The sequence below is a fragment of the Ovis canadensis genome, chromosome 5 (assembly GCF_042477335.2).
Source record: "Ovis canadensis isolate MfBH-ARS-UI-01 breed Bighorn chromosome 5, ARS-UI_OviCan_v2, whole genome shotgun sequence".
In the NCBI taxonomy this organism is placed as follows: domain Eukaryota; kingdom Metazoa; phylum Chordata; class Mammalia; order Artiodactyla; family Bovidae; genus Ovis; species Ovis canadensis.
In genome coordinates, this window is record NC_091249.1 from 29,035,025 (window position 1) to 29,055,775 (window position 20,751).

The following is a 20,751-nucleotide window of genomic DNA, read 5'->3' on the forward strand; positions in this document are numbered from 1 at the left end:
GACCCCGAGGGAGAAGACCACCCGGGCCTATCCCAGCCATCCCCAGTCAGATGACTGCAGGCAGGCCTGGACAGGGCCGCAGTGGGGGCTGTGAAGGCGGGTCTGTCCATCTGAATGTGACCGTAACACTGGCTCTCAGGTGGGCACCCCTTCACAGTAACCATCGGAGAAGCTGGCCGTGAGCAGCCACTCTCCTGAGACCGGATGTCATGGTCACCATGGAAACCACAGCTCCCAGACACTGCCCAAACCTGGGCTGGTGCTCCCGGCGGGTCCCTCCAGGCCCCCCTCCCTGCATCTCAGTGGTGTCCACTCATCTCCTTCCACGTTTTACACACTTAGCTCCCTGCCAGGGCCAGAACAAGTAGGGGTGTGGGCAAAGAGGAGAGCCTGGGTCAGCCAGTGGTCCTGCAGACAGGGCCGGTGGGGGGTGGGCAGCCCACCACTTCCATCTGGACAGCCCTTTGCCTTGCTGTCTCCACTTCTGGACAAGCACAGAGTCCTTCCAGCCCCGTGGCTGGCAGCCCTGGAATGGGCCAATGCTGTTAAGCGTTTCCTTAAACTTTTTATTTTATATTGGACTATAACTGATTGACAGACTTTTCTGATGGCTCATTGGTTAAGAATCTGCCTGCCAAGCAGGAGACGTGGGTTTGATCCCTGGGTTGGCAAGATCCCCTGGAGAAGGAAATGGCTGGCTACCCACTCCAAGTATTCTTGCCTGGTAAATCCCATGGACAGAGGAGCAGAGCCTGGCGGGCTACAGTCCATGGGGGTCACAAAAGAGACGCAACTTAGTGGCAACAGCAACAGCCAGTGAGCAACATGGTGATAGTTTCAGGTGGACAGCATCGGGAGTCAGCCATCCGTATACATGTATCCTGTTGACTTCTGTTTCATCTCTGACAGCTTCAAGACCTTGAGTTAAACAACAGGAAAACTTCATCACAAAATCTAACCTTTCTTTGCTTTTAACGTGAATTAAAAATCCTCCCTTGAGCTTCGCTTTTCCCATCAGTTACAGTCTGGGGCGGGTCTCTGACACAGCACTAGCATGCGAGTTTCACATCCCAGGAAGGGATGTCCATCAGAACGGCCTTGTTTCAAACAGCCTGAAAACGTCTTCAGTTGACGTTAGACAGAAAACCCTCCTGTGAAGTTGAGGTCTCGGTACACATCCAGTCCTCCCTTTTCTGGTGTCTGTCCACCTCCTTAAGCTGGGCCCTGGGCAGTGCCGGGCCAGGGAGGACGGGAGGCATGGCCCCTGGCAGGTCAGACCACCATGATGAGGGCTTCAAGGAAAGCTGAGAGGCCAGACTGGCCCATAGTGAGACGAGGGACGGCCCAGCCGGGGTGTCGACCTGCACCGCTAATTCCCGCATCCCCGTCCCCTCAGAGCTGATGCAGACGGAGGCCCACCATGTGCGGACGCTCAAGATCATGCTCAAGGTCTATTCCCGGGCCCTGCGGGAGGAGCTGCAATTCAGCCCCAAGGCCGTCAGCCGCCTGTTCCCAGGAGCCGAAGACCTGCTGGAGGTGCACGGCCACTTCCTGTGTCGGCTGAAGGAGCGCCGCCTGGAGTCGCTAGAGGAGGGCAGTGCTCGCAACTACGTCATCCGGAAGATCGGGGACCTCCTGGTTCAGCAGGTGGGTATGGCCAAGCCCACCCCCACCCCACTCTGTCCTTCTGTTTGCTGAGAGCCCAGCCCCCGAGGACAGTGGTCCTGGCCTCTCACAGCTGCCCATCTGAGGCAGGGGAGCTCAGAAACACAGAGGCCTGAACAGCAAACGTGCTCGTCAAGACACCGTCCATTGTATATGCTGTGCTTTTGTTTGGTTGGTTGGTTGGTTGGTTGGCCAGTTTTTACTTTTTTTTTGGTCTTGACACCTACGTGGTGTTTGGACCACTGCCATGGATGGCAGGGCCATTGACCCCAAACTGACTTTTGAGTGGACTTCTGGGCCGAGCCCGAGATTGACAGAGGGGACCCAGGACCCCTCATCTGCCCTCGAAGCACCCGGAGCATGCAAGTCACCTAACTAAGGAGAAGACGACCCTTCCATGAAAAGAAGACCCTTTTCACCTCTGAATTTTTTCTGACATTCTCTCGCTTAAATGTATTCCTCCTGGTCGGATTTCGGGGTGTTTTACAAGCGCCTGTGACATGCAGAAGTTTTCTCCTTGGCCCTTTCGGTGCCCTGTCAATGAGACGCCATGTGCTGAAGCATTTTGTTTGGGGCCAGCAAGCCAGACAAGAGTGAAACCCCAAGTCAGGTCAATCTGTGGTTTAGCAGACTCAGGCAAACGAGGCGAAGACGTTCCTCAGCAGTTTCCATGTTTCCCCTAGTAACAGGTCCACACCTCTCCTCAGTTTTCAGGTGAAAATGGAGAGAGGATGAAAGAAAAATACAGCGTCTTTTGTAGCGGCCACAACGACGCCGTCAGTCACTACAAGTTGCTGCTGCAGCAAAACAAGAAATTTCAAAACTTGATCAAGGTAAAAAAAAAAAATTATCTCTTTATATTAAAAACGTATTCTTTTTGCAGTAGGTGGGTTTTTTGGTTTGTTCATGGGGAGCGGTTTTTTTTGTTTGTTTTTCCCACAAAACTGTAGGCATTTGGAGAGCTTTATAAAGGACTTGTTACAACCAGTGATTTTCCAGGTTCTGCCTCATTTTTAATCACAGAGTCATTCAGAATAGGGCCATGAAAGCTCTGGAAAATCCCCGGGTGTGAAGCACAGCAGGCGTGGTTTTTGTTTCCACCACAGCAGGGTGGCCCCTGAGATGCAACACCGTCCCTCAGACTGTCGAGGGGACATGAGTGTCATCACACGGGGCCTCCCTGCCCCTCCGGAGCCACCTCCCCTGCCTCAGGTGTTCTAGCAGATACAAGGCCTCCAAGCCTTTGCCCCTCTCTGTCCTCCACCCATCTGCTCCCCGCTCATCCCCATCAGCCCATGGAATGACCCACACCTGTCTTCTGCCTGACAGCATGTGGGTGCTCAGGGCCCAGGAGCCAAGACCCCTGCCTGCCGCGTCGGGAGAGGTGCTCCCGGGCCAAGGCCATGGGCTGCTGTCAGGGTGTGCCCTGCAGCAGTACAGGGCCCCAGAACAGCTCCCTGCCTGCAGCCTGTGCCCCAAAGGGACACCCAGTAAATAACGGTCTAGAGTGAAGGGCGGAGAGTCATTAAATTTCACTCCATGATCCCGGCAGCAGACCGATGGGACAGGGAGAGGGTCGTCTAGCGGTCTGAATTCATCTGGTGATGAGCACGGGGCCAGGCCGCCTGACATCCTGAACCAGAAGCCCCTTGCAGGTGGGGGTTTTGCATGAGCCAAGTCTCAGGTCTCTGTCCCATCCCCTCCCATCCTCTTACGAACTGGCTCCCGGGACCTCCCTGGCGATCCAGTGGTTAAGACTCCACACTTTCGATGCAGGGGGCGCGGGTTTGATTCTAGTCAGGGGAATTAAGATCCCACATGCCACCATGGCACAGTTAAAAATACAGTGGTTCCTGGCCTTCCTAAAACACAAACCAGAGCAGTGGGGACAGACAAGCAGAAGGAAGCACGGGAAGCTGCCCTCAGCCCCCACCAAGAAGCGGCTCCAGTGGTTAGGACTTGCCACTTTCACTGCTGTGGACCTGGATTCAATCCCTGATTGAGGAACTAAGATTCCGCAGGCTGCACAAGTCAGCCAAAAAAAAGAAAGGATGGCTTCAGATGATTGCCTCTTTGGGCTCCTAGCCAGAGGCACGCACCAGCAGCCACCAGGGAGCTGCTGCAGGGACCACAGGCCCAGCTGCATCAGAAGGCCTCATCAGCCATCCGCAGTGTTAGGCTCTGCACATGTGCCCGTGTGTGTGTAGACAGCTCTCCGGTGAGTCCCAAAATCCACACCAGCTGGTTTCTTCCTCATGGCTTTTGCAGAGCCCTGCATTTTACAGCAAGTGAGTCAGCCTCTGGCTCCTTTGCCTTTCTGTATACAGCAGGCAGTCCTTGCTTGCTTTTTTAAATTTGTTATTTGGTTAGTTACTTTTGGCTGTGCTGGGTCTTCGTTGCTGCGTGCTGGCCTTCTCAGGTGGCAGGCGGGAGCTGCTCTTCACTGCAGGGCACACGCTTCTCACCGCAGTAGCTGCTTTTTGAGAAGCACAGGCTCTAGGGCACCCGGGCTTTAGTAGTCACAGCATATGGGCTCAGTTGCTCCACGGCATGTGGAATCTTCCCGGACTAGGGTTCAAATTGGTGTCCCCTGCATTGCAAGATGGACTCTCAACCACTGGACCACCAGGGAACGCCGGTTCCTGCTTTCGAGTGTCTGGTGAAATAACAAAGAAAAGGTCCCCATGAACTGATAAAGGAAAGGGTCCCCAGCCCCCCATGTCCTACCATGAACAATTTGGCAGGAAACATGTCCGCACGGCATGGCTTTGTCTTCTCCGTTTCACAGAGAATCGGCAACTTCTCCATCGTGAGGCGGCTCGGTGTGCAGGAATGTATCCTCCTGGTCACCCAACGCATCACCAAGTACCCCGTGCTGGTGGAGCGAATTATCCAGAATACAGAAGGTATGCCAGCCCTCCTGCCTTGCCTGTCCATGCTGGGTGGGGAGGAGGGTCTCGGTCTCCCCACCCCCTATCCTAATGGTGGATTAGACAATCTACTCTGCAATCTGTCCTGGATTCAGCCGGGCTCAGCGATCATTAATTGAGCTCCCACCTTGTAGACTCTACCCTCCCAGTGGCTGGGATTTCCAGCTTGAGAAACACAGGGTGTTTGGTCTCCCCTGCCTGCACCACCCCCCACTTCAGTTCCTGCACAGTCTCAGCTAGAACAGTCCCCAGTCAGTATTGGAGAGTCAGTGGAAGGGTGCAAGCTGTGTTCTGGCTAAGGTCACTCTTGGGGGACCTCTGTGTCACATGCCTGGTGCCATGGAGGGCAGAGAAGATGAGCATGTAGCCCAGCCCAGGGTTCTCAGAGGCCAGGGCAGTCCTGACCACACCTCCCTTGTTTTCTCCAGGGGATTTGGGCAGTGGGAGGATGCAGGAGTCCCGCTGCCCTCAGAGTGGGCAGAGCCAGCCCTTGGTGATGGTTGGGGGACGGTGGTGGGAGTCTTTTATGGAGAGCTGGAGGGCAGGGGGAGGCTGGTTACCAAGGAGTGGCCAGCAGGGCTGGGCAGGGCCGTTTTAATCACTTGACTTGCGCCTCAGCCTCTACATTCAACAAACGCTCTGTCTTGGTGTCAGCCAGGCACTGGGCTGTTACCTTTACTTAGAAGAAGCGTTTACCTCTCAGGAAACTTGAGCTGGAAGGTGACTCTTGAGGCCTCTCTGAGCCGTGGCCTTGGGAGACACCTCCTTGACCCCATAGCCCGCCTGCCTCTGTCACGTTTGTGGATGCAGACCAAGGAAAGCGCTAACTCTGCTATGTGTGGTAGCTGGCTCCGAGGACCACAGAGACCTGACCCAGGCCCTGAACCTCATCAAAGACATCATCTCACAAGTGGACGCCAGGGTCAGCGAGTGTGAGAAGGGCCAGCGCCTCAGGGAGATCGCGGGGAAGATGGACCTCAAGTCCTCCAGCAAGCTCAAAAATGGGCTGACCTTCCGCAAGGAGGACATGCTGCAGAGGCAGCTCCACCTGGAGGGCACCCTCTGCTGGAAGACCACCTCCGGGCGCCTGAAAGGTAAAGCCCTGCCCCAGCCGCCTCTGCTGAGCGCCGCCACGGAGCGGTCAGTGCCATCCTGGATCAATGGCACCATCTTGGCTTGGTGGATATCATCCTGGGTTGGTGGTACCATATTAGAGTAGTGGGTGCCATCTTGTATCAGTGTTACCACCTTGGAGTGGTGGGTGTAATGTTTGAGTGGTGGACGCTGTCTTGGATCAGTGGCACCATCTTGGAGTGGTGGGTGCCATCTTGGATCAATGGCACCATCTTGGAGTGACGGGTGCCATCTTGGATCAGTGTTACCACCTTGGAGTGGTGGATGTCATCTTCAACTGGTGGGTGCCATCTTGGATTGGTGGCGCCATCTTGGAGTGGTGGGTGCCATCTTGGATCAGTGTTACTACCTTGGAGTGGTGGATGTTGTCTTCAAGTGGTGGGTGCCATCTTGGATTGGTGGCGCCATCTTGGAGTGGTGGGTGCCATCTTGGATCAGTGGCGCCACCTTGGATTGGTGACACCATCTTGGAGTGATGGCTGCCATCTTGGATCAAGGTTACCGCCTTGGAGTGGTGGGTGTAATGTTCGAGTGGTGGATGCTGTCTTGGATCAGTGGCACCATTTTGGACTGGTGGGTGCCAGCTGACACAGAGCCACCACTTTACGGCTAAAGAAAGGCTATATACTGAGTTGGGAGGAGTGCAGAATCAGAGCAGGAGCGAGCTGGAGGTGGCTGCAGGGGTGCCCCCGTCTCCAGTGATGGAGGTGGTATGGTGCACACAGCAAGGGCCACCAGGTAAAGAGGGCACAGCAAGTCACCGACTCCTGAGCAGAAACCCAGCATATCATGGCCCCCTGATTCAGCAGGGAGTCAGGGTTCTAAACAACAGTAACAGGCCCCAGTGGGGGTAGAGGATGCCACCTGGGTGTCCCCCCTGCTGCTTGGGGCAAGCTCCAAGCCCTCCTTTCGAGATCTGCTGTGCAGTTCCAAACCAGAGCTCGCTCAGGGCTCATCCCTGAGTGTCCTGTCCATTCCATGAGCCTCTGCAAACACCCATCGCCTTTGGCCTCAGCATCTTTAAAGATCTCTGGGGAAGTGTCACAGGTGGCCAGACGACAGGAAGTGTCTGTTCTCCACGTGAGTGGGTGAGCAGCGAGAAGATACGGTTTACAGCTGAGACCCCCTATGTGCCCAGCACCAAGGCAGGTGGCCGAGGCCCTACCCCCTTGGGGCTCCAGTCAGTGGACAGACAGAAGTAAACTGGAAAACAGTGAAAAGCTCAGTACGTGCTTCAGAGGAACCCCGCAGGCTTCAGTGCAGGAGAATTCCGTAAGGGGAGGGTATCTAACTTGGGTGTGGTGTCCTGAGCAAGCTCCCTGAGGAGGCGGTGTCTTCATTTCCCACAGCGCTAGTGCCGCGGTTAGAGACACAGCTTGGGATTCACAACCCCGTGTACCAGCTCTGCCGGGCGGTCACCTCACGATGTCCCCAGAGGGACAGGGCTCCAAGCCTGCCACCACCAGGAAGCTCGGGCGCCTGGGGACGAGAGTATATCCGTGACAGGAGGCAGGATGCAAGGGTCCAGGGGGTTCGCTGTTAAATGTTGAAACCAGGAGAGGGGAGGGGAGGGGTCAAGTTGAAGCTGAGACACCCCCCAACACCGGGCTCCTGCAGAAGCATCATAGCACCTACTTAGCGCCACAGGGCTGAAGCCACGTGGGCTTCTGTCTGCCTGGCGGAATCCACACGGCCACAGGGACCCTGAAAGACATATCCTTTCATGCTCTCCCTTTAGACGTCCTCGCAGTCCTGTTGACAGACGTGCTGCTGCTGCTCCAAGAAAAGGATCAGAAATACGTCTTTGCATCCGTGGTACGTGTCCTGTCCCTTCACTGCTCGAAACCTGCCCATGCGGAGGCAGCCGAGTGGCAGGAGCAGCCAGGGGGCTGCCTCAGTGCTGGGGCAGGGGGTGGCCCAAGAGCACGGTGGCTAGGGAAGCACACCCATTGGTACCCTGTCATCCCAGGCCCTCCCAAGGCCGGGAGGTGCCAGCAAGGCAGGAGTAGACTTTGCCAAAACCAAGTCCCATGCAGTGGCCTGAGGGGGCCTCAGGGTCATACCAAGGCTGCCCGGTCACCCCGAGGACGTGGCTCAGGCAGCCGCCATCCTGTGAGCTGTGGCTGCATTGGCCGCATGGCCCACTGGTCCTAGAACAGCCACACTGCAGGAGCTCCCCGCTGGGGAGGACGTGGAGTCAGTCTGGGGTCCATCCACCCCACCTGGCTCTCATCTACCAGAGTCGGCCTCCTCCCCCTCTCGCCTGGGTTACCTGTGAATACCCACTGCTGAGTCCCCCTGGAGAGGAAGAGGGACTTTGTCACTCAACTCTGGAGTCTCATCCCTTTCCCAGAGACTTAAACTGGCTTCTCAAGAAGTTTCCAGAAGTGGGTAGCGCTGTCACGCCCTTGACCCCAGCAAGCACCATCCGTACCGTGTGTTCATTCCCACGAGGGCGACACCACGTCTGCTGCTCCCCAAGTCCCCCACCTGGCCACCCTCTGTGTGTGCCTGGATCCTGATCATCACCTCTGCTCAGAAAGACCCCAGTCCTGTTGGGTCAGGGCCACCCCCCTCGGCCCTCACTTCAACTTAATCACCCCTTTAACGACACTGTCTCCATGTACCATCGTGTTTTCTGAGATTAGGACCTCGGCATATGGATTTCACTAGGGTCAGTGGCGGCTGGAGACCAATTCAGCCCATAACAACCAGTTACAAGCGTGCCTTTTACTGGTCAGTCAGAGCACTGCCTCTTGGGGGATGCCCAGAGATTAGGAATACTGCTTGGCTCTGATTGTTTGGGGCACAGGTTTGGGAGGAAGATGTGTTTGTTACCATCGACCACCAGCTGTTATATTGCTGAGTTTTGTATAGCATACATGCATTAGCGATCATAAAACATCTTTTAAGCACATTGAACAGACACATGAAAAATGATGTGAGGATATCATCAGCATAGTGCCTTTTTCCCCCTAGATGGCAAAACCTTCCTGCCTTGAATTGGAGGATAAGTGGGGTGCACGCCCCCACCCCGTCCCCTTCCCCTCCAGCTCGCGGTTCCACAGCCATGGGGCAGCAGAAGGTACAGGGTCACCCTCCCTGTTCCCCTCCCACTCGTGCAGGACTCCAAGCGCCCCGTCATCTCGCTGCAAAAGCTCATCGTGAGGGAGGTAGCCAACGAGGAGAAAGCCATGTTTCTGATCAGCGCCTCCCTGCGCGGGCCCGAGATGTACGAGATCTACACCAGCTCCAAGGAAGACAGGAACACCTGGATGGCCCACATCCGGAGGGCCGTGGAGAGGTGAGGGGCCGGGTGGGCCGGGTGGGCCTTCCCACCCCACGGCTGCACCCTCAGCTGTGTTGTCATTTCTCAGCCACTCAGTCCTGTACGACTCTTAACGACCCCCTGGACTACAGCCCACCAGGCTCCTCTGTCCGTGGGACTTCCCAGGCAAGCATACTGGAGTGGGCTGCCATTTCCTCCTCCAGGGCATCCTCCTGACCCAGGGACTGAACCTGCATCTCCTGCATTAGCAGGCGGGTTCTTTACCACTGAGCCACCAGGGAAGCCCTTGGCTTTGGCAGCTGGCAAATTGGCAGAGGCCTAGAAGTGGCCGTGGGGGCGCCGGGGTCGCAGGCAGGCAGGAGACCCCTGTGCTTCTCCCCTCCCCCTCATTCCACCTCGGTGCTCTGTCCGTCCCTTCCTCTGAGGGCAGACAGCCCGCCCCGCTGGGCTCCTTCCGACGTGACTGACGGTGCGTGTCCCTGGGACAGGGAAGGAGGGCTGGCAGCCCTAGTCTTCCGCATCGGTGGGCTGGCCCCCTCCCACGAAGCAGGCTGTTCTTCCCCCGCCAACCCCAGACCCCAGCCGTGTGGCTCCATGTGATGCCTGGCTCATGGTCCTCAGATGGGGCCCGGGGTCTGGCCCCCATGCCCAGCCTGCTGCCTCTCTTTATACCCAGGAGCTTCCCTTCGTCTGCTCAGCCTCCCCTCAGTGCTCAGCTTCAGCTCTGCTGGGCTGGCAGCCTCCCGTGCCTGGGAGGCCCCAGGGAATGAATTGCCCCAAATAGTGTCCAGGGGTTTAAAACCTGTGGCCGGTTGTTTCCCAGCACTTGGAGACTGGATGCGTGCTGATGGCTGTGTCTCCCCCTCAAGGCTGGCCGTTAACCAGCTACTCTCTCAGCACATCAGAGATGCTTTTTCCAGTGGCTTCTCCAGGTGGCCCTCTGCCAGCTCAGAGGCAGCCAGTCCCTGGGGTGCGCTCACCCATCCGTCCCCTCTCCCTACAGCTGCCCAGACGAGGAGGAAGGGCCCTTCAGCGAGGCCGAAGAGGAAAAGAAGGTGGTCGAGACGCGTGCTGTGAGGCTGAGGGACTTCCAAGGTGAGGGGGGAGGGAGTCAGTCCGGCCTCCACACCCATGGCCCAGCCCTCACCTGGTGACACGGCCCTGGGAGCCCTCCGGGGCCCAGTGGTGGCCCTTCCCTCCTGTCCCATGAGGGCTGGCCATGGAGCGGGTCACTGCCCACACATCCAGGGCTTGAACTGTGGGGTGGCCCGTGCCCTGGGGCAGTGATCTTCCAGGGAGCGTGTGGGAAAGGGATGGGGGGCTCTGGGGTTCCTCCTGGGGTCCTTGCTCAGGAAGGGACTCGACGTGTATCCCACGTCAAGTGTGTCGTACCCTCCGGGTCCCTGTAAGAGCTGGGACCCCCGTGGCCTCCTCCTGAAGTCAGGTGGATTCAGGCCATCCTGGTTTTGCAACCAGCCACACCGGCTTCCTCTTCCATCTGGATATTTTGTTAACTATGTTACCAAACTCTATTTCACATACCACACAGGTCACCCATTCCTAATGTGCCATGCAGTGGCTTTTAGTCTATAACAAAAGGTGGTGCAACTGTCCGGACAGTTTCAGGCTGTTTTCATCACCCCAAAAAGAAACCCCATCCCCATTAGCCATCATTCCCATTCTTTCTCCACCCCTAGACCCTGGGAACCTCTGTCCTACTGTCTGTGAATTTAGCTATTCCAGACATCTCTTATCAACGGGGACATTTGTCCCTTTGTGACGGGTTTATCTCACTGCATGATGTTTTCAAGGTTCATCCGTGCAACAGACTCTTTCCTTTTTTAAAGCTGAATAACATTCCATCTTAGAGCTGGGCCACATCGTGCTTATTCTCCTCCCCAGTTTTCACAGCTTCCTGTGCAGTTTCAGCGAGGTCATTGCCAAGAATAAGTCCAAGTACTTTGTGATCTCAGTCAACTCCCCTCTTCTCCCTTTCTTATCATGATCTTTATATTCAACTTAGATAACAGGGAAGCAGCAAGCACCTAAAATTAGGTAGTGCGTATTTTATTTCTCTGTGTGGGGAGAGGTGCACGTTTGAGGGTATTCAGGAATAAAATTATTCAAAAGAAAGGGGAAATCCCCATGACCCCTTGCTAAGTATCATGCTAACATAGTGTTTATTTCACCGCCTCCTCACTCTTGTATTCCTGCCGAAGGGTAATAAAGTACAGGCCTTGCCCAGACACATCTCCACAGACATCCAGGAATGTCTCGTCACCCATTCCTGACGAGTCGTGGTGAATTAGAAATCGGTATCTTCTTCACTGAACTCTTCTTTCCCATCTTGGACCGAAAGCCAATCTCATCTTTCACACTGGAAGGTCAGGGACCCTCCCATCAAAGCTAGGATCGAGACAGGGCCCCCCCCACCACCATCACCACCGTTAGTATCTCCACCCTGGACTTTCCGACCAGGGTAATAATGGGAAGACACAGAAGTAAGAGATCACAGTTGCGGAAATTCCCTTGTGGTCCAGTGGTTAGGACTGCACACTTTCACTGCCAAAAGCACAGGTTCAATCCCTGGTCGGGGAACTAAGCTTCCACAAGCCATTCTGCACAGCCAAAAAAGAAAATAGAAAAGAAAAAATCACAATTGGAAGGGAGGGGGCAGAATTATTTTTTGCAGGTGACAGGATTATCTGCCTAGGAAATCCGATAGAATCAACTGGAAAACTATTGGAAATGGTAAGATAACTAAATAATTTAGCTAAATGGGATGTGTATATATATATATATTTATACTAGCAGTCACGTGAGAAAGTCTAGTGGAATAAATCGTAGTCACAGCAGCAAAAAAAGCTATAGGGACTTCCCTGGTGGTTCAGTGGTTAAGACTCCACACTTCGTTTGCAGGGGACTCGGGTTGATATCCCTGGTCAGGGAACTAAGATCCCCCATGCTGTGAAATGTGGCCAGAAATAAAAATTTAAAAAGTATGAAACCCAGAGACTTGTAAGAAGGCTTTCAAGATTAGAAAACTAAGTCTTTAAAGGCTCTCGGTTTGTCCCAAACTAATCAATTTAGTCTGCTATGCCCCCCCCCACACACTCCCACCATGTTTGATCTTTTTATAATTGAGGGAAGCAAGCAGGAGGCAGGGCCACACCCTTGCCTGTCTCTCGGGAATTCTGGATGAAGGGAGTGGTCCAGGACAGGATGAGGGACAACGGGAACACTGGAGGCCCTCCTGGCCCAGCAAGGCATCATGACAGCCCGTTCCTGGGGGAAACCACCCCAGAGGAGGCTGACCACCACCTCACGGCCGCTTTGCAGAGCGACTGAACAGGAAAGACCAGCAGATCGCCCAGAGCCTGAGCGAGAAGCAGCAGATCTACCTGGAGATGGCCGAGATGAGCGGGCTCGAGGACCTCGCCCTGTCTCGGCTCCTCTTCCGGGGAGGGGACCCCCCCGAGAACCTGCAGGGCGAGCTGATTCTCAAGTCAGCCATGAGTGAGAGTGAGTAGCCATCAGCCCACCCCTGCAGCCCACCCTCATCCTTCCTGGGGCCTCCCAGGGGACCCCAGGCTGGCGCACAGCCCTGTGTGGCCTACAAGCCACCCCATCCCCACGTGCTTCTGCCCGCTTCCGTTCTGTTAGAGCTGGAAGGTCCCTGGACCAGTCGGGTGCCAGCCCCTCGCTGCAGACTCAAAGCACTATCTCACATTCACTCAATAAACACTCCCAGTGCCTGCCGAGCTCCAGGCCCCATGCTGGGCAGGGGGGATCTCAAATTGACTGAGATGGTTCCTCTTCTTTCTGATAAGTGGATCACTGATGCTCTCCCCAGAAAAAGACACACATACAAGTTTGGTGGGTCATTTTAGGGGCTCCTGGTCCCCGGAGCTGAGGGGTGCTGGCCGATAAGCGGCCTGCTTCCCAGAGCCATCAGAGTCCTTATGGAGCCCCTAGCATCTTCCACGCGGCTGCTGAGTCCTGTGCCAGGCCAGGGGCTTTGCCGGGCATGATGGCGCTTGTCCAGTCTGACAGCACAGCCAGGGCTGCTCTTCCATCGGTCGGCAAGATAGACACGGCTCTGCCCTCCAGAACTTTCCATCAGAGTGAAGAGAACAGGCGGGAAGGGTCCCACGTGGACTCTCAGTCTTGCTCCCTCCAGCCAAGCTGCCATCTCCCATGTCTCTAGTCACCACTGTTCTGGGCCCTGAAAGCCCTCGTGTCTGGTGCCTCAGCCTAGAATACCCTCCCCACCTCCTCACCTGGCCAAAGTTTGTGTGTCCTCAAGCACCTTGTGTGACCACCCCTGCCCCCACCAAGGCCACCTCCTGTGTCTCCTGCCTGTCTCTGTGACCGTCAGCCCACAGGTAGTGGCCATGCTGAGTTCCCTCCCAGACCCCCCACCTCCCACCCCACGGTCCCCTGAGATCCCACATCTCCTATAGATTGGCACGTCCTAGGCACAGCACCTGTGCGGGGGGTGCCCAGGGTAGGGGGTAACCGACACCCCGTGAGGCCTCTGCCTGGGTCCCTGAATGTGGCTCTGAATGCCCAGGGCGGAGCCATAGGGTGACTCGGCTCCCCTCCGTCCCCTTCCTTCCGCAGTCGAAGACATCCAGAGTTTCATCTGCAGGCGGCTGGGCAACGCCTACGGCCAGGGAGAAGACGGGGGCAGTGCAGGGAGCCCAGGCAAGGGTAAATGATGCTGCCGCCTTCTGGGGACCCCGGAGCTCGGCGACCACGGGAGGGCGTGCCTTTCCCCGGCCTCTCGGTGTTTGCTCTTCAACATCTCTCTGCTGCCTCCCTCGACCTTCTGTAAACAGCAGGGTCAGATTTCTGGAACTTCCCAGGGCTTGTCAGTCATGTTCTGACAGCAGTACCCAGGCCCAGGTTCCCTACCCAGCCAGGGGATGAGGTGGGGCCGGGAGCAGGGCAGGTGGGACCCGAGGCAGCTCGCACGCCTGGCTTGGTGTTTCAGACGGCAGTCTTCAGAAGAACGTGTGCAGCAGTGACCTCAGCCCCCGAGACCGGCAGGGCCTGGTGAGCAGCCTGGACCTGAGGCCTGGAGACACCCAGGGGGCCCCCGAGGAAGCCTCCAAGGTGGTACGTTGCCTCCTTGGGATGTGCCTAAGCTCAGTACAGAGTCAGCCCCTGTCCTTATAATTATCCTCTGAGGCCAAACAGCCTGTGCTTGGTTTGTCTGGTTTTTCCCTCTTGGGGCAAATAGCAGCCAGTGCTACCCTGCTCGGCAGTGACGAATAGTTAATGTGCAAATGGACGTGTGGGTTCCTCCTGCACTCCCCAGGAAGGGTGAGGTGGGAGGCCGCACAGGAGGGAGGCAGGGGAGGGGACCCGCTCAGGGCAGTGGCCTCATCAGTAGGTGAGAGGTACTAGGTGGGGACCACCAGCTGTCAGTCTACACAGGTATCCACCTTCCATGGATGTGACGTCACTGGCTGTTCCTCTCTTTGGCTCCCGAGGCCCACCCTTGCCAAGCACTGGTCTCAGAGTACCAGCTCTGGGCTCCTCAGACCCTCAGACATGATGGGCCCACATCCCCACACCCTTCTACCTCCCAGGAACCACCCTTCGGCCTCAATTCTCCAGACACCAAGGCTGGCACAAGTCAGATGAGCAGTGGGGGGAGCCGGTCGCATGCTAAGGGGATGTCTCATCAATAATAAGTGGGTCCCACTCAGGTCGGATTGGTCTTTAAAAGCTCTCTCTGTTGATGCTGTCTCCCCAGGCAGAGTCACCAGGTGCAGACCCTGGCCCCCACCCACCCGCGGTCCTGGAGTTGGAGGTAAGTGAAGGCTTGTGTGTCCGCGTCCCCACACCCACTCCCTGGGACCTGGCGGGGCTTCCTGCAGCGCCCAGTGGCCCTGTCCCTCTCTCCACAGCTCGTCCAGCGGATCCAGACGCTGTCCCAGCTGCTCCTCAGCCTCCAGGTACCGGGCCTTTGGGGAGCCGCGGGCCACATGTGCCCTCCTCCTTCAGGTTGAGCCTGGGGGCTAGGGGACAGCCAGGGTCTTCCTAAAGCTGGCCTTCCCCTCCCCTCCCCCAGGTGGTCATCGCCCAACAGGACAGCTACGTGGAGATTCAGAAAGCAGCCATCCAGGAGCGCGAGAAGCAGTTCCGGCTGCAGTCGACACGCGGGAACCTGCTGCTGGAGCAGGAGCGGCAGCGCAACTTTGAGAAGCAGCGGGAGGAGCTGGCGGGCGTGCAGAAGCTGCAGGGCCAGCTGCGGCTGGAGCAGCAACGCTGGGAGCGCGAGCGGGAGCAGCAGCGCCGGGAGCTGGACCAGGCCTCCGCGCGGCTACAGCAGCGTGAGAGTGAGTTGCTGCGGCTGCAGGAGCGGCTGAACCAGGAGCGCGAGGAGCTGGAGCGCCAGCGCCAGGCCTACCAGCACGACCTGGAGCGGCTGCGCGAGGCCCAGCGCGCCGTGGAGCGGGAGCGCGAGCGCCTGGAGGTGCTGCGCCGGCTCAAGAAGCAGAACACAGCGCCCGGGGCGCTGCCGCCGGAGGCACTGGCGGAGGTGAGTGCCGGCCTCAGGGTGCCTGTGCCTGAGAGCCTGAGTGTGCACGTGCGTAGGTGGGTGCGTGCCTGCGTTTTCCGGACAAGGGAGGAATGTTGACTGCATCAGGCCTACACCAGGCTCTATGCCCAGATGGGACCCTCCGAGCTAAGAGGCTTCAGTTAAGTTGCACCTGGCCTGGGAGGTGGGCAAGTATGCCAGGTCCATCCAGCCTCCAAAACCCCACCCCTACGCTGGAGCCTGCAAAGTGTGGGCGGGGCTGGTGCATGGCACCCTGCTGATCCGCAGGGCGCAGGCCCTCCTCGGCACCCCAAGAAGGGCTTCCAGCAGGAAACAACAGTGCTGGGACCTGTCCTCTGTGGCTTTTTCAGACCCAGCCTCTAAGCCACACTCCCAGCTTCAATGGGAACGGGCTGGATGGATCCATGACCCTGACCAAAGCACCAGGGCCCCGACCCAACTCGCTGGTGTCCAGTGCGGGGTCCGAGTACGCCGAGCGCCCCGAGGTAGCCCGCAGGGACAGCGCCCCGGCCAAGAGCGACGTGCCCATCCAGCTGCTGAGTGCCACCAACCAGATCCAGAGGCAGGCAGCTGTGCAGCAGCAGATTCCCACCAAGTTGGCAGCCTCCACCAAGGGCGGAAAGGACAAGGGAGGCAAGAACCGGGGCTCCCAGCGCTGGGACAGCTCGGGTGAGTTTGGGCTTCCTGGCACCCCCCTTCCCTCCCCTCACCTGGTGCCCTTCTGGCCCCTTACCTCCGGACCAGACACCGGCAGGAAACCCCAGCTGGTGATGGAGCTGAGGCCTGCGCCACACACACAGCCACACATACAACCACCTACCTGCCCCCGGAGACTTCACAACTCAGTTCCTGTTCCCACCTTGGCTCCCAGAACTGGGATCAGACACAAGGGAGCACCTTGGTGATTCAGAAACGGGCCTCGGAAACCCTGGTGCAGAGGCGGGAAGTGTGCCAGTGACTGACGCTGCTTACTGCCCACTGAGTCCTTGCCCCAGAGTCAGTGTTCCCCAGTAGGAAGGCTCTGGGGCCCTCCTGGGGAACAGGGCCCGGGTCCCAGGACCCCTGGGCTGCAGCATCACAGAGCCTCTTGTCCGAAGATTGAATGAGTCCAGGGGCCCCTCTGGTTCGCCACGGGTGTCTGCTCTGGGTTTTGTCAGTGAATTCGGGGCCTGTTGTCTGAGCAGCGTCCCTCCCTGGGAACCGGCACTGGAGGACGTGTGGACGAGGAGTGGGGTGAGGCCCTGGGCCGAGGTCCGAGTGCTCCGGCACTGGCAGTGAGACTGCAGACCTCAGTATTTTCCACCCTCTTTCAGCCTCGTTTGACCTGAGGCAGCCGCTGCTTCTCAACAAGCTCATGGGCAAAGAAGAGAACACCTCTCGGAACCGCCGCTCACTGAGTCCCGTCCTGCCCAGCTCCACGCCCCCCCAAGGTGAGCCAGCCCGCCCAGCCTCCTACCCCCTGGCACCCACGGTGCCTGGCTGATGCTGACACCCACCACTCCATCTCTCTTCCAGACCCAAACCTCCCGGCCCCGACCCCAGGCCCAGCCGACGTCCCCACCGAGTCCCTCCACCTCAAGGCCTGGGGGTCATCCTTCCCACCCGGGGCCCCATCCTCCACACCAGTCAACAAGGAAGAAACCGGCAAGGAAGACGTCATCTTCTTCTAGGGGGCATGGCTCGGGGTGCAGACCCCTCCCTGCACCGCCCCCTCTTCATGCTCTGTGGCCCCTCCCCACCCCCAGCCCACCCTCTCCGCTTCCCAAGCAGGCCTCCTCTGACATCTGCCAGGACGGGGCAGGCAGGGCTAGCCTGCTGTCTTGAGGCTGCTCACTCTGAAGGATTAGCAGTGGTGCCTGGGCAACTTTGTAAACCTTTTTTCTTTAACATGAAAAGGAAAGTTTGTAATGGAAGGTTGAAGCAAAGCTAACCCACGGAGCTGCCATCTGCCATCATAGCGCCCCATTCCAGTAGAGGAGAGTTCCACTCCGGGCTGTCTTTCCAAGGTAGTGACCAGGGCCACCAGGAGACCCTGGAGCGAGCCACGATGGCACCAGAAGGGGCCCAGTGGGGTTGGCTCTGTCCACAGAATCCGGCCGAATTGACTTCTAAAGCAGAGATCCGAGTGGGTTCGTGGTGAACTTCTAGGCCAGGATGTGAGCCCACCCAGGGCTGGCACACAGTTCACCCAGGACAGAGGGCCACAGGGCAGGCAGGGTGGCTGAAGGGGTTGGCCAATGGCATGCCTGGTATGTCCTGCAGGTTCGGAAGTTCGTCCTGAAAGGGGCTGACCGGGAGGGGACAGACCACCGCTCATTTTAATCTGGTGGAGGTTTTTAAAGCCTACTCTTGTTGAAGTTGGTGCTTTCCCAAAGCGCCTCTCAGACTCAACGCCTGGGAAGCCAAGCCCAGGCCTTCCACCAGGGCTGGTGCATGCCTGAGGGTCCCAGCCCCGGATGGAGAGTCCTCCTTCCCCGTGAGGTGGCCCCCAGCTGGCATCCCCAGTGGATGGGCAGATACTGGGGTGACAGAGCGGTGGGAGCAGAGCTTGGAAGGGACCAGTGTGGCCTGGGCAGTCACTGTTGGCAGCAAGTGCACAGACAGCTGCCTCACAGGCACCTCACGTCCAGTGAGCTGTCGCAGGTTGTCATCAGTCCCCCAGAGGAGGGTGAGGACCACCAGTCCAGCCTCATGGTGCAGCCGCAGGTGTTGGGGTGGTGCCGCGAGTGACAGTGGGCACACCACATTCCAGCTCTGGCCAAGTGCAGGCTTGGGGCCAGGGAGCATTCCAGGCTTTTCCTGCAGCCCAGACTCCCCTGCAGAACCCCGTGTCCCACCAAGCATTGGTGGGAAGACAGAGTCTGGGGTGGAGCAGGAGCCTGGGCACCACGGCCAGCAGTGACAGGGAGCTGACAGCAGTCCTGGAGTGCTCCAGAGGAGCAGCGCCCCGCCCGCCCCGGGACACTCCGGCCACCCATGCCGCACCTGCCACCACTGTGTTTGGTCCTGAGACGCATCGGAGCACTTTAGAAAAGCTGACTTCACATTCCTGTCCTGTCGTGGAGAGGACATTCCTGGGCCCCGTGCCCCCACCCATGGGATCCTCTCTCACCCACCCAGGGGATTCCTGCAGGGCTAAGTTCGACGCCACATGGTGGGACTCGGCCAAGGAGGCTTCCAGGTGGTGCCTGCAGTGGGGCAGCACCATGGGCCCGTCCCACCAGGACCCCGAGGCCACCCCCAGGTACAGCCCAGTCTCGTTTGTAAAGTTAGGAGTTGAGCAAACATTCCTCCTTCCGTGGGGTCTGTGCACATCTTCGTTATTGTGACCATGACCTTAGTCAACCCGACGATCCTTTTTTACAGTGATAGCAGCATTTCCTCACTGGGGGTGATGTCTGAACCGCTCTAGAACTTAAGACCTGACTCTAGCAATAAACGTGTCTAAGGGGAGCTGACCAGAGTCACTTTCTTTGGGGTTTTGTTTTAGGATAACCTGCCCGAACTTCAGTGCTGCAGTCTGCATGGCGGGGGGCAGGGGCATTCAGACCCTCTGTTTTGCTAGGACCTTGGGGAGCCCTGGACACCAGGCCCAAGGCCTGCTTGATGACCAGGCTGTGATTCTCCACCTCTCCTGGGGGGGAGAGTGTAGGGAGGCAGGGACATGTCCCAGGCCAGTAACAGCCCTCACCCCCACCCCTACTTGGCATCAGCTCAGACTAGTGACAGGATGGAAACCACAGACAACCCAGGCCAGGCAGCCTGCTCTGGTCCCAGTGAGGAAGCCCCAGACCGTGATTCCACCTGGACAGTCAAGGCTGGAGGCAGTAGCAGTGCTGAGGTGGCTGTGGGGGCCCCCTGTCTCCTGCGCTGGCTGGGTCCCCACCCATTTAGGCTGCCCCCCCCACCATGGTCCCGGGATGTCAGCCTCCTCGACAAGGGGGACTGTACTGGCTTCCAGACCTGTCAGTCTCCTTCCTCAAACGAGCCTAATTTGCCATACACGTGCTCCCCCACATCCCACGAAAAAGCTGTTGATGCCCCTGGGCTTGGTCCCCTGGAATCATCATCTTGCTTCACCCCAACCTATAACTGAGCTGCCAGCCCAGGGAAGGGCACCAGGCAGGGGACACAGCCACATGACTGGCAGTGCCAGCAGCTGTATCCCAGCCCTGCCACCCAGGCCCTCGGGGATGCCAGCCCCTGGGGTACCTGTGACCTGCCGTATCACACATGCAGGTGTTCACGTGGTTCCCTGGCAAGCACGCTGCCTTGCAGGTGTTAACTCAGAGTCTTCAGACAGGCAGGTGCCACTCTGACCCCCACCCTAATCTCACAGGTCCCCTGGGTGCCTGGAAGGCAGAGGGAAGGGGGAGGGTGACCTGGCCCAGCCTCCTAACCCAGAGGGAGCCCCCCAGATGGACGGGGCAGGGGCTCAGCTGGAGGCCAGGTGGGGTCCTTGTGTCCTGTGAGATCCTGAGCAGCCCCACACCCCAGCTGTTGCCCACCACGTACCTTCTTTGTAAAAGAACAAAACATGGTTGAAACCACAGGCTTCAGGGCCTATAAACAGGACCCTTCATTGGCTCTTCCAGGGGCCAGTGAGTGAGGGGCAGGCCCGGGCCGCCCACCACCTGCCAGTATCACCTGAGGCCACACATGCACATGGCCTCTCAAACCCCAGACTGGAAACAAACTGGTCCCTTCTTGCCCGCTGCGCTTTCACAAGCTGGGAGCCTCAGGCATCTCCAGTGATGATGCTCAGAGCCCTCGAAATGCCCTGAATGGACCACGGCAGCCCTGAGTCCACGCCGTGGCTGTGAGATGCTTCGGCCACAACAGGCACCCCGTGACGCCTGGGAGCTTGAGACCCAGGCAGGGCCTGGCAGAGGAGGCAGCATCCACAGCCAGCCAAGGGTGCCCAAGCCCGCGGGTTGGGAAGGAGGGACCGCTCTCTGTGGCTAAGCCTCGGGGTCAACAGGCTGCGTTTGCAGCATCGGAGGGGAAGGTGATGGGAGGTGGTGCTTCCCGCTGCAGCTCCAGCCCACAGGCTGAACCCTAAATAAGACCCGGGGGTGCCCCCGACCGCTGGAGAGAGAGGGCGTGAGAATAAGCAGACAGAGACACAGGGCTTAGGAATCAGCTCACATCTGACCTGC

The 20,751-nt window shown here is 58.1% G+C and overlaps 1 protein-coding gene across 14 annotated transcripts in view; it reads left to right on the forward strand.

The window, feature by feature from the left end:
* Positions 1 to 19,045, forward strand: part of ARHGEF18 (Rho/Rac guanine nucleotide exchange factor 18) — a 98,391-nt gene extending 79,346 nt beyond the window's left edge. For all 14 annotated transcript variants that reach the window (XM_069591176.1, XM_069591185.1, XM_069591180.1 and 11 more), the window contains 16 exons: positions 1,397 to 1,647; positions 2,373 to 2,498; positions 4,454 to 4,571; positions 5,441 to 5,689; positions 7,468 to 7,544; positions 8,855 to 9,033; positions 10,022 to 10,113; positions 12,358 to 12,540; positions 13,642 to 13,731; positions 14,015 to 14,139; positions 14,783 to 14,839; positions 14,937 to 14,984; positions 15,101 to 15,571; positions 15,943 to 16,261; positions 16,906 to 17,022; positions 17,108 to 19,045. In XM_069591176.1, coding sequence (XP_069447277.1) covers positions 1,397 to 1,647; positions 2,373 to 2,498; positions 4,454 to 4,571; positions 5,441 to 5,689; positions 7,468 to 7,544; positions 8,855 to 9,033; positions 10,022 to 10,113; positions 12,358 to 12,540; positions 13,642 to 13,731; positions 14,015 to 14,139; positions 14,783 to 14,839; positions 14,937 to 14,984; positions 15,101 to 15,571; positions 15,943 to 16,261; positions 16,906 to 17,022; positions 17,108 to 17,262 — 2,657 coding nt within the window. In that variant the 3' untranslated portion in view covers positions 17,263 to 19,045. The remainder of the gene's footprint in view (positions 1 to 1,396; positions 1,648 to 2,372; positions 2,499 to 4,453; positions 4,572 to 5,440; positions 5,690 to 7,467; positions 7,545 to 8,854; positions 9,034 to 10,021; positions 10,114 to 12,357; positions 12,541 to 13,641; positions 13,732 to 14,014; positions 14,140 to 14,782; positions 14,840 to 14,936; positions 14,985 to 15,100; positions 15,572 to 15,942; positions 16,262 to 16,905; positions 17,023 to 17,107) is intronic.
* Positions 19,046 to 20,751: the final 1,706 nt, after the last annotated feature.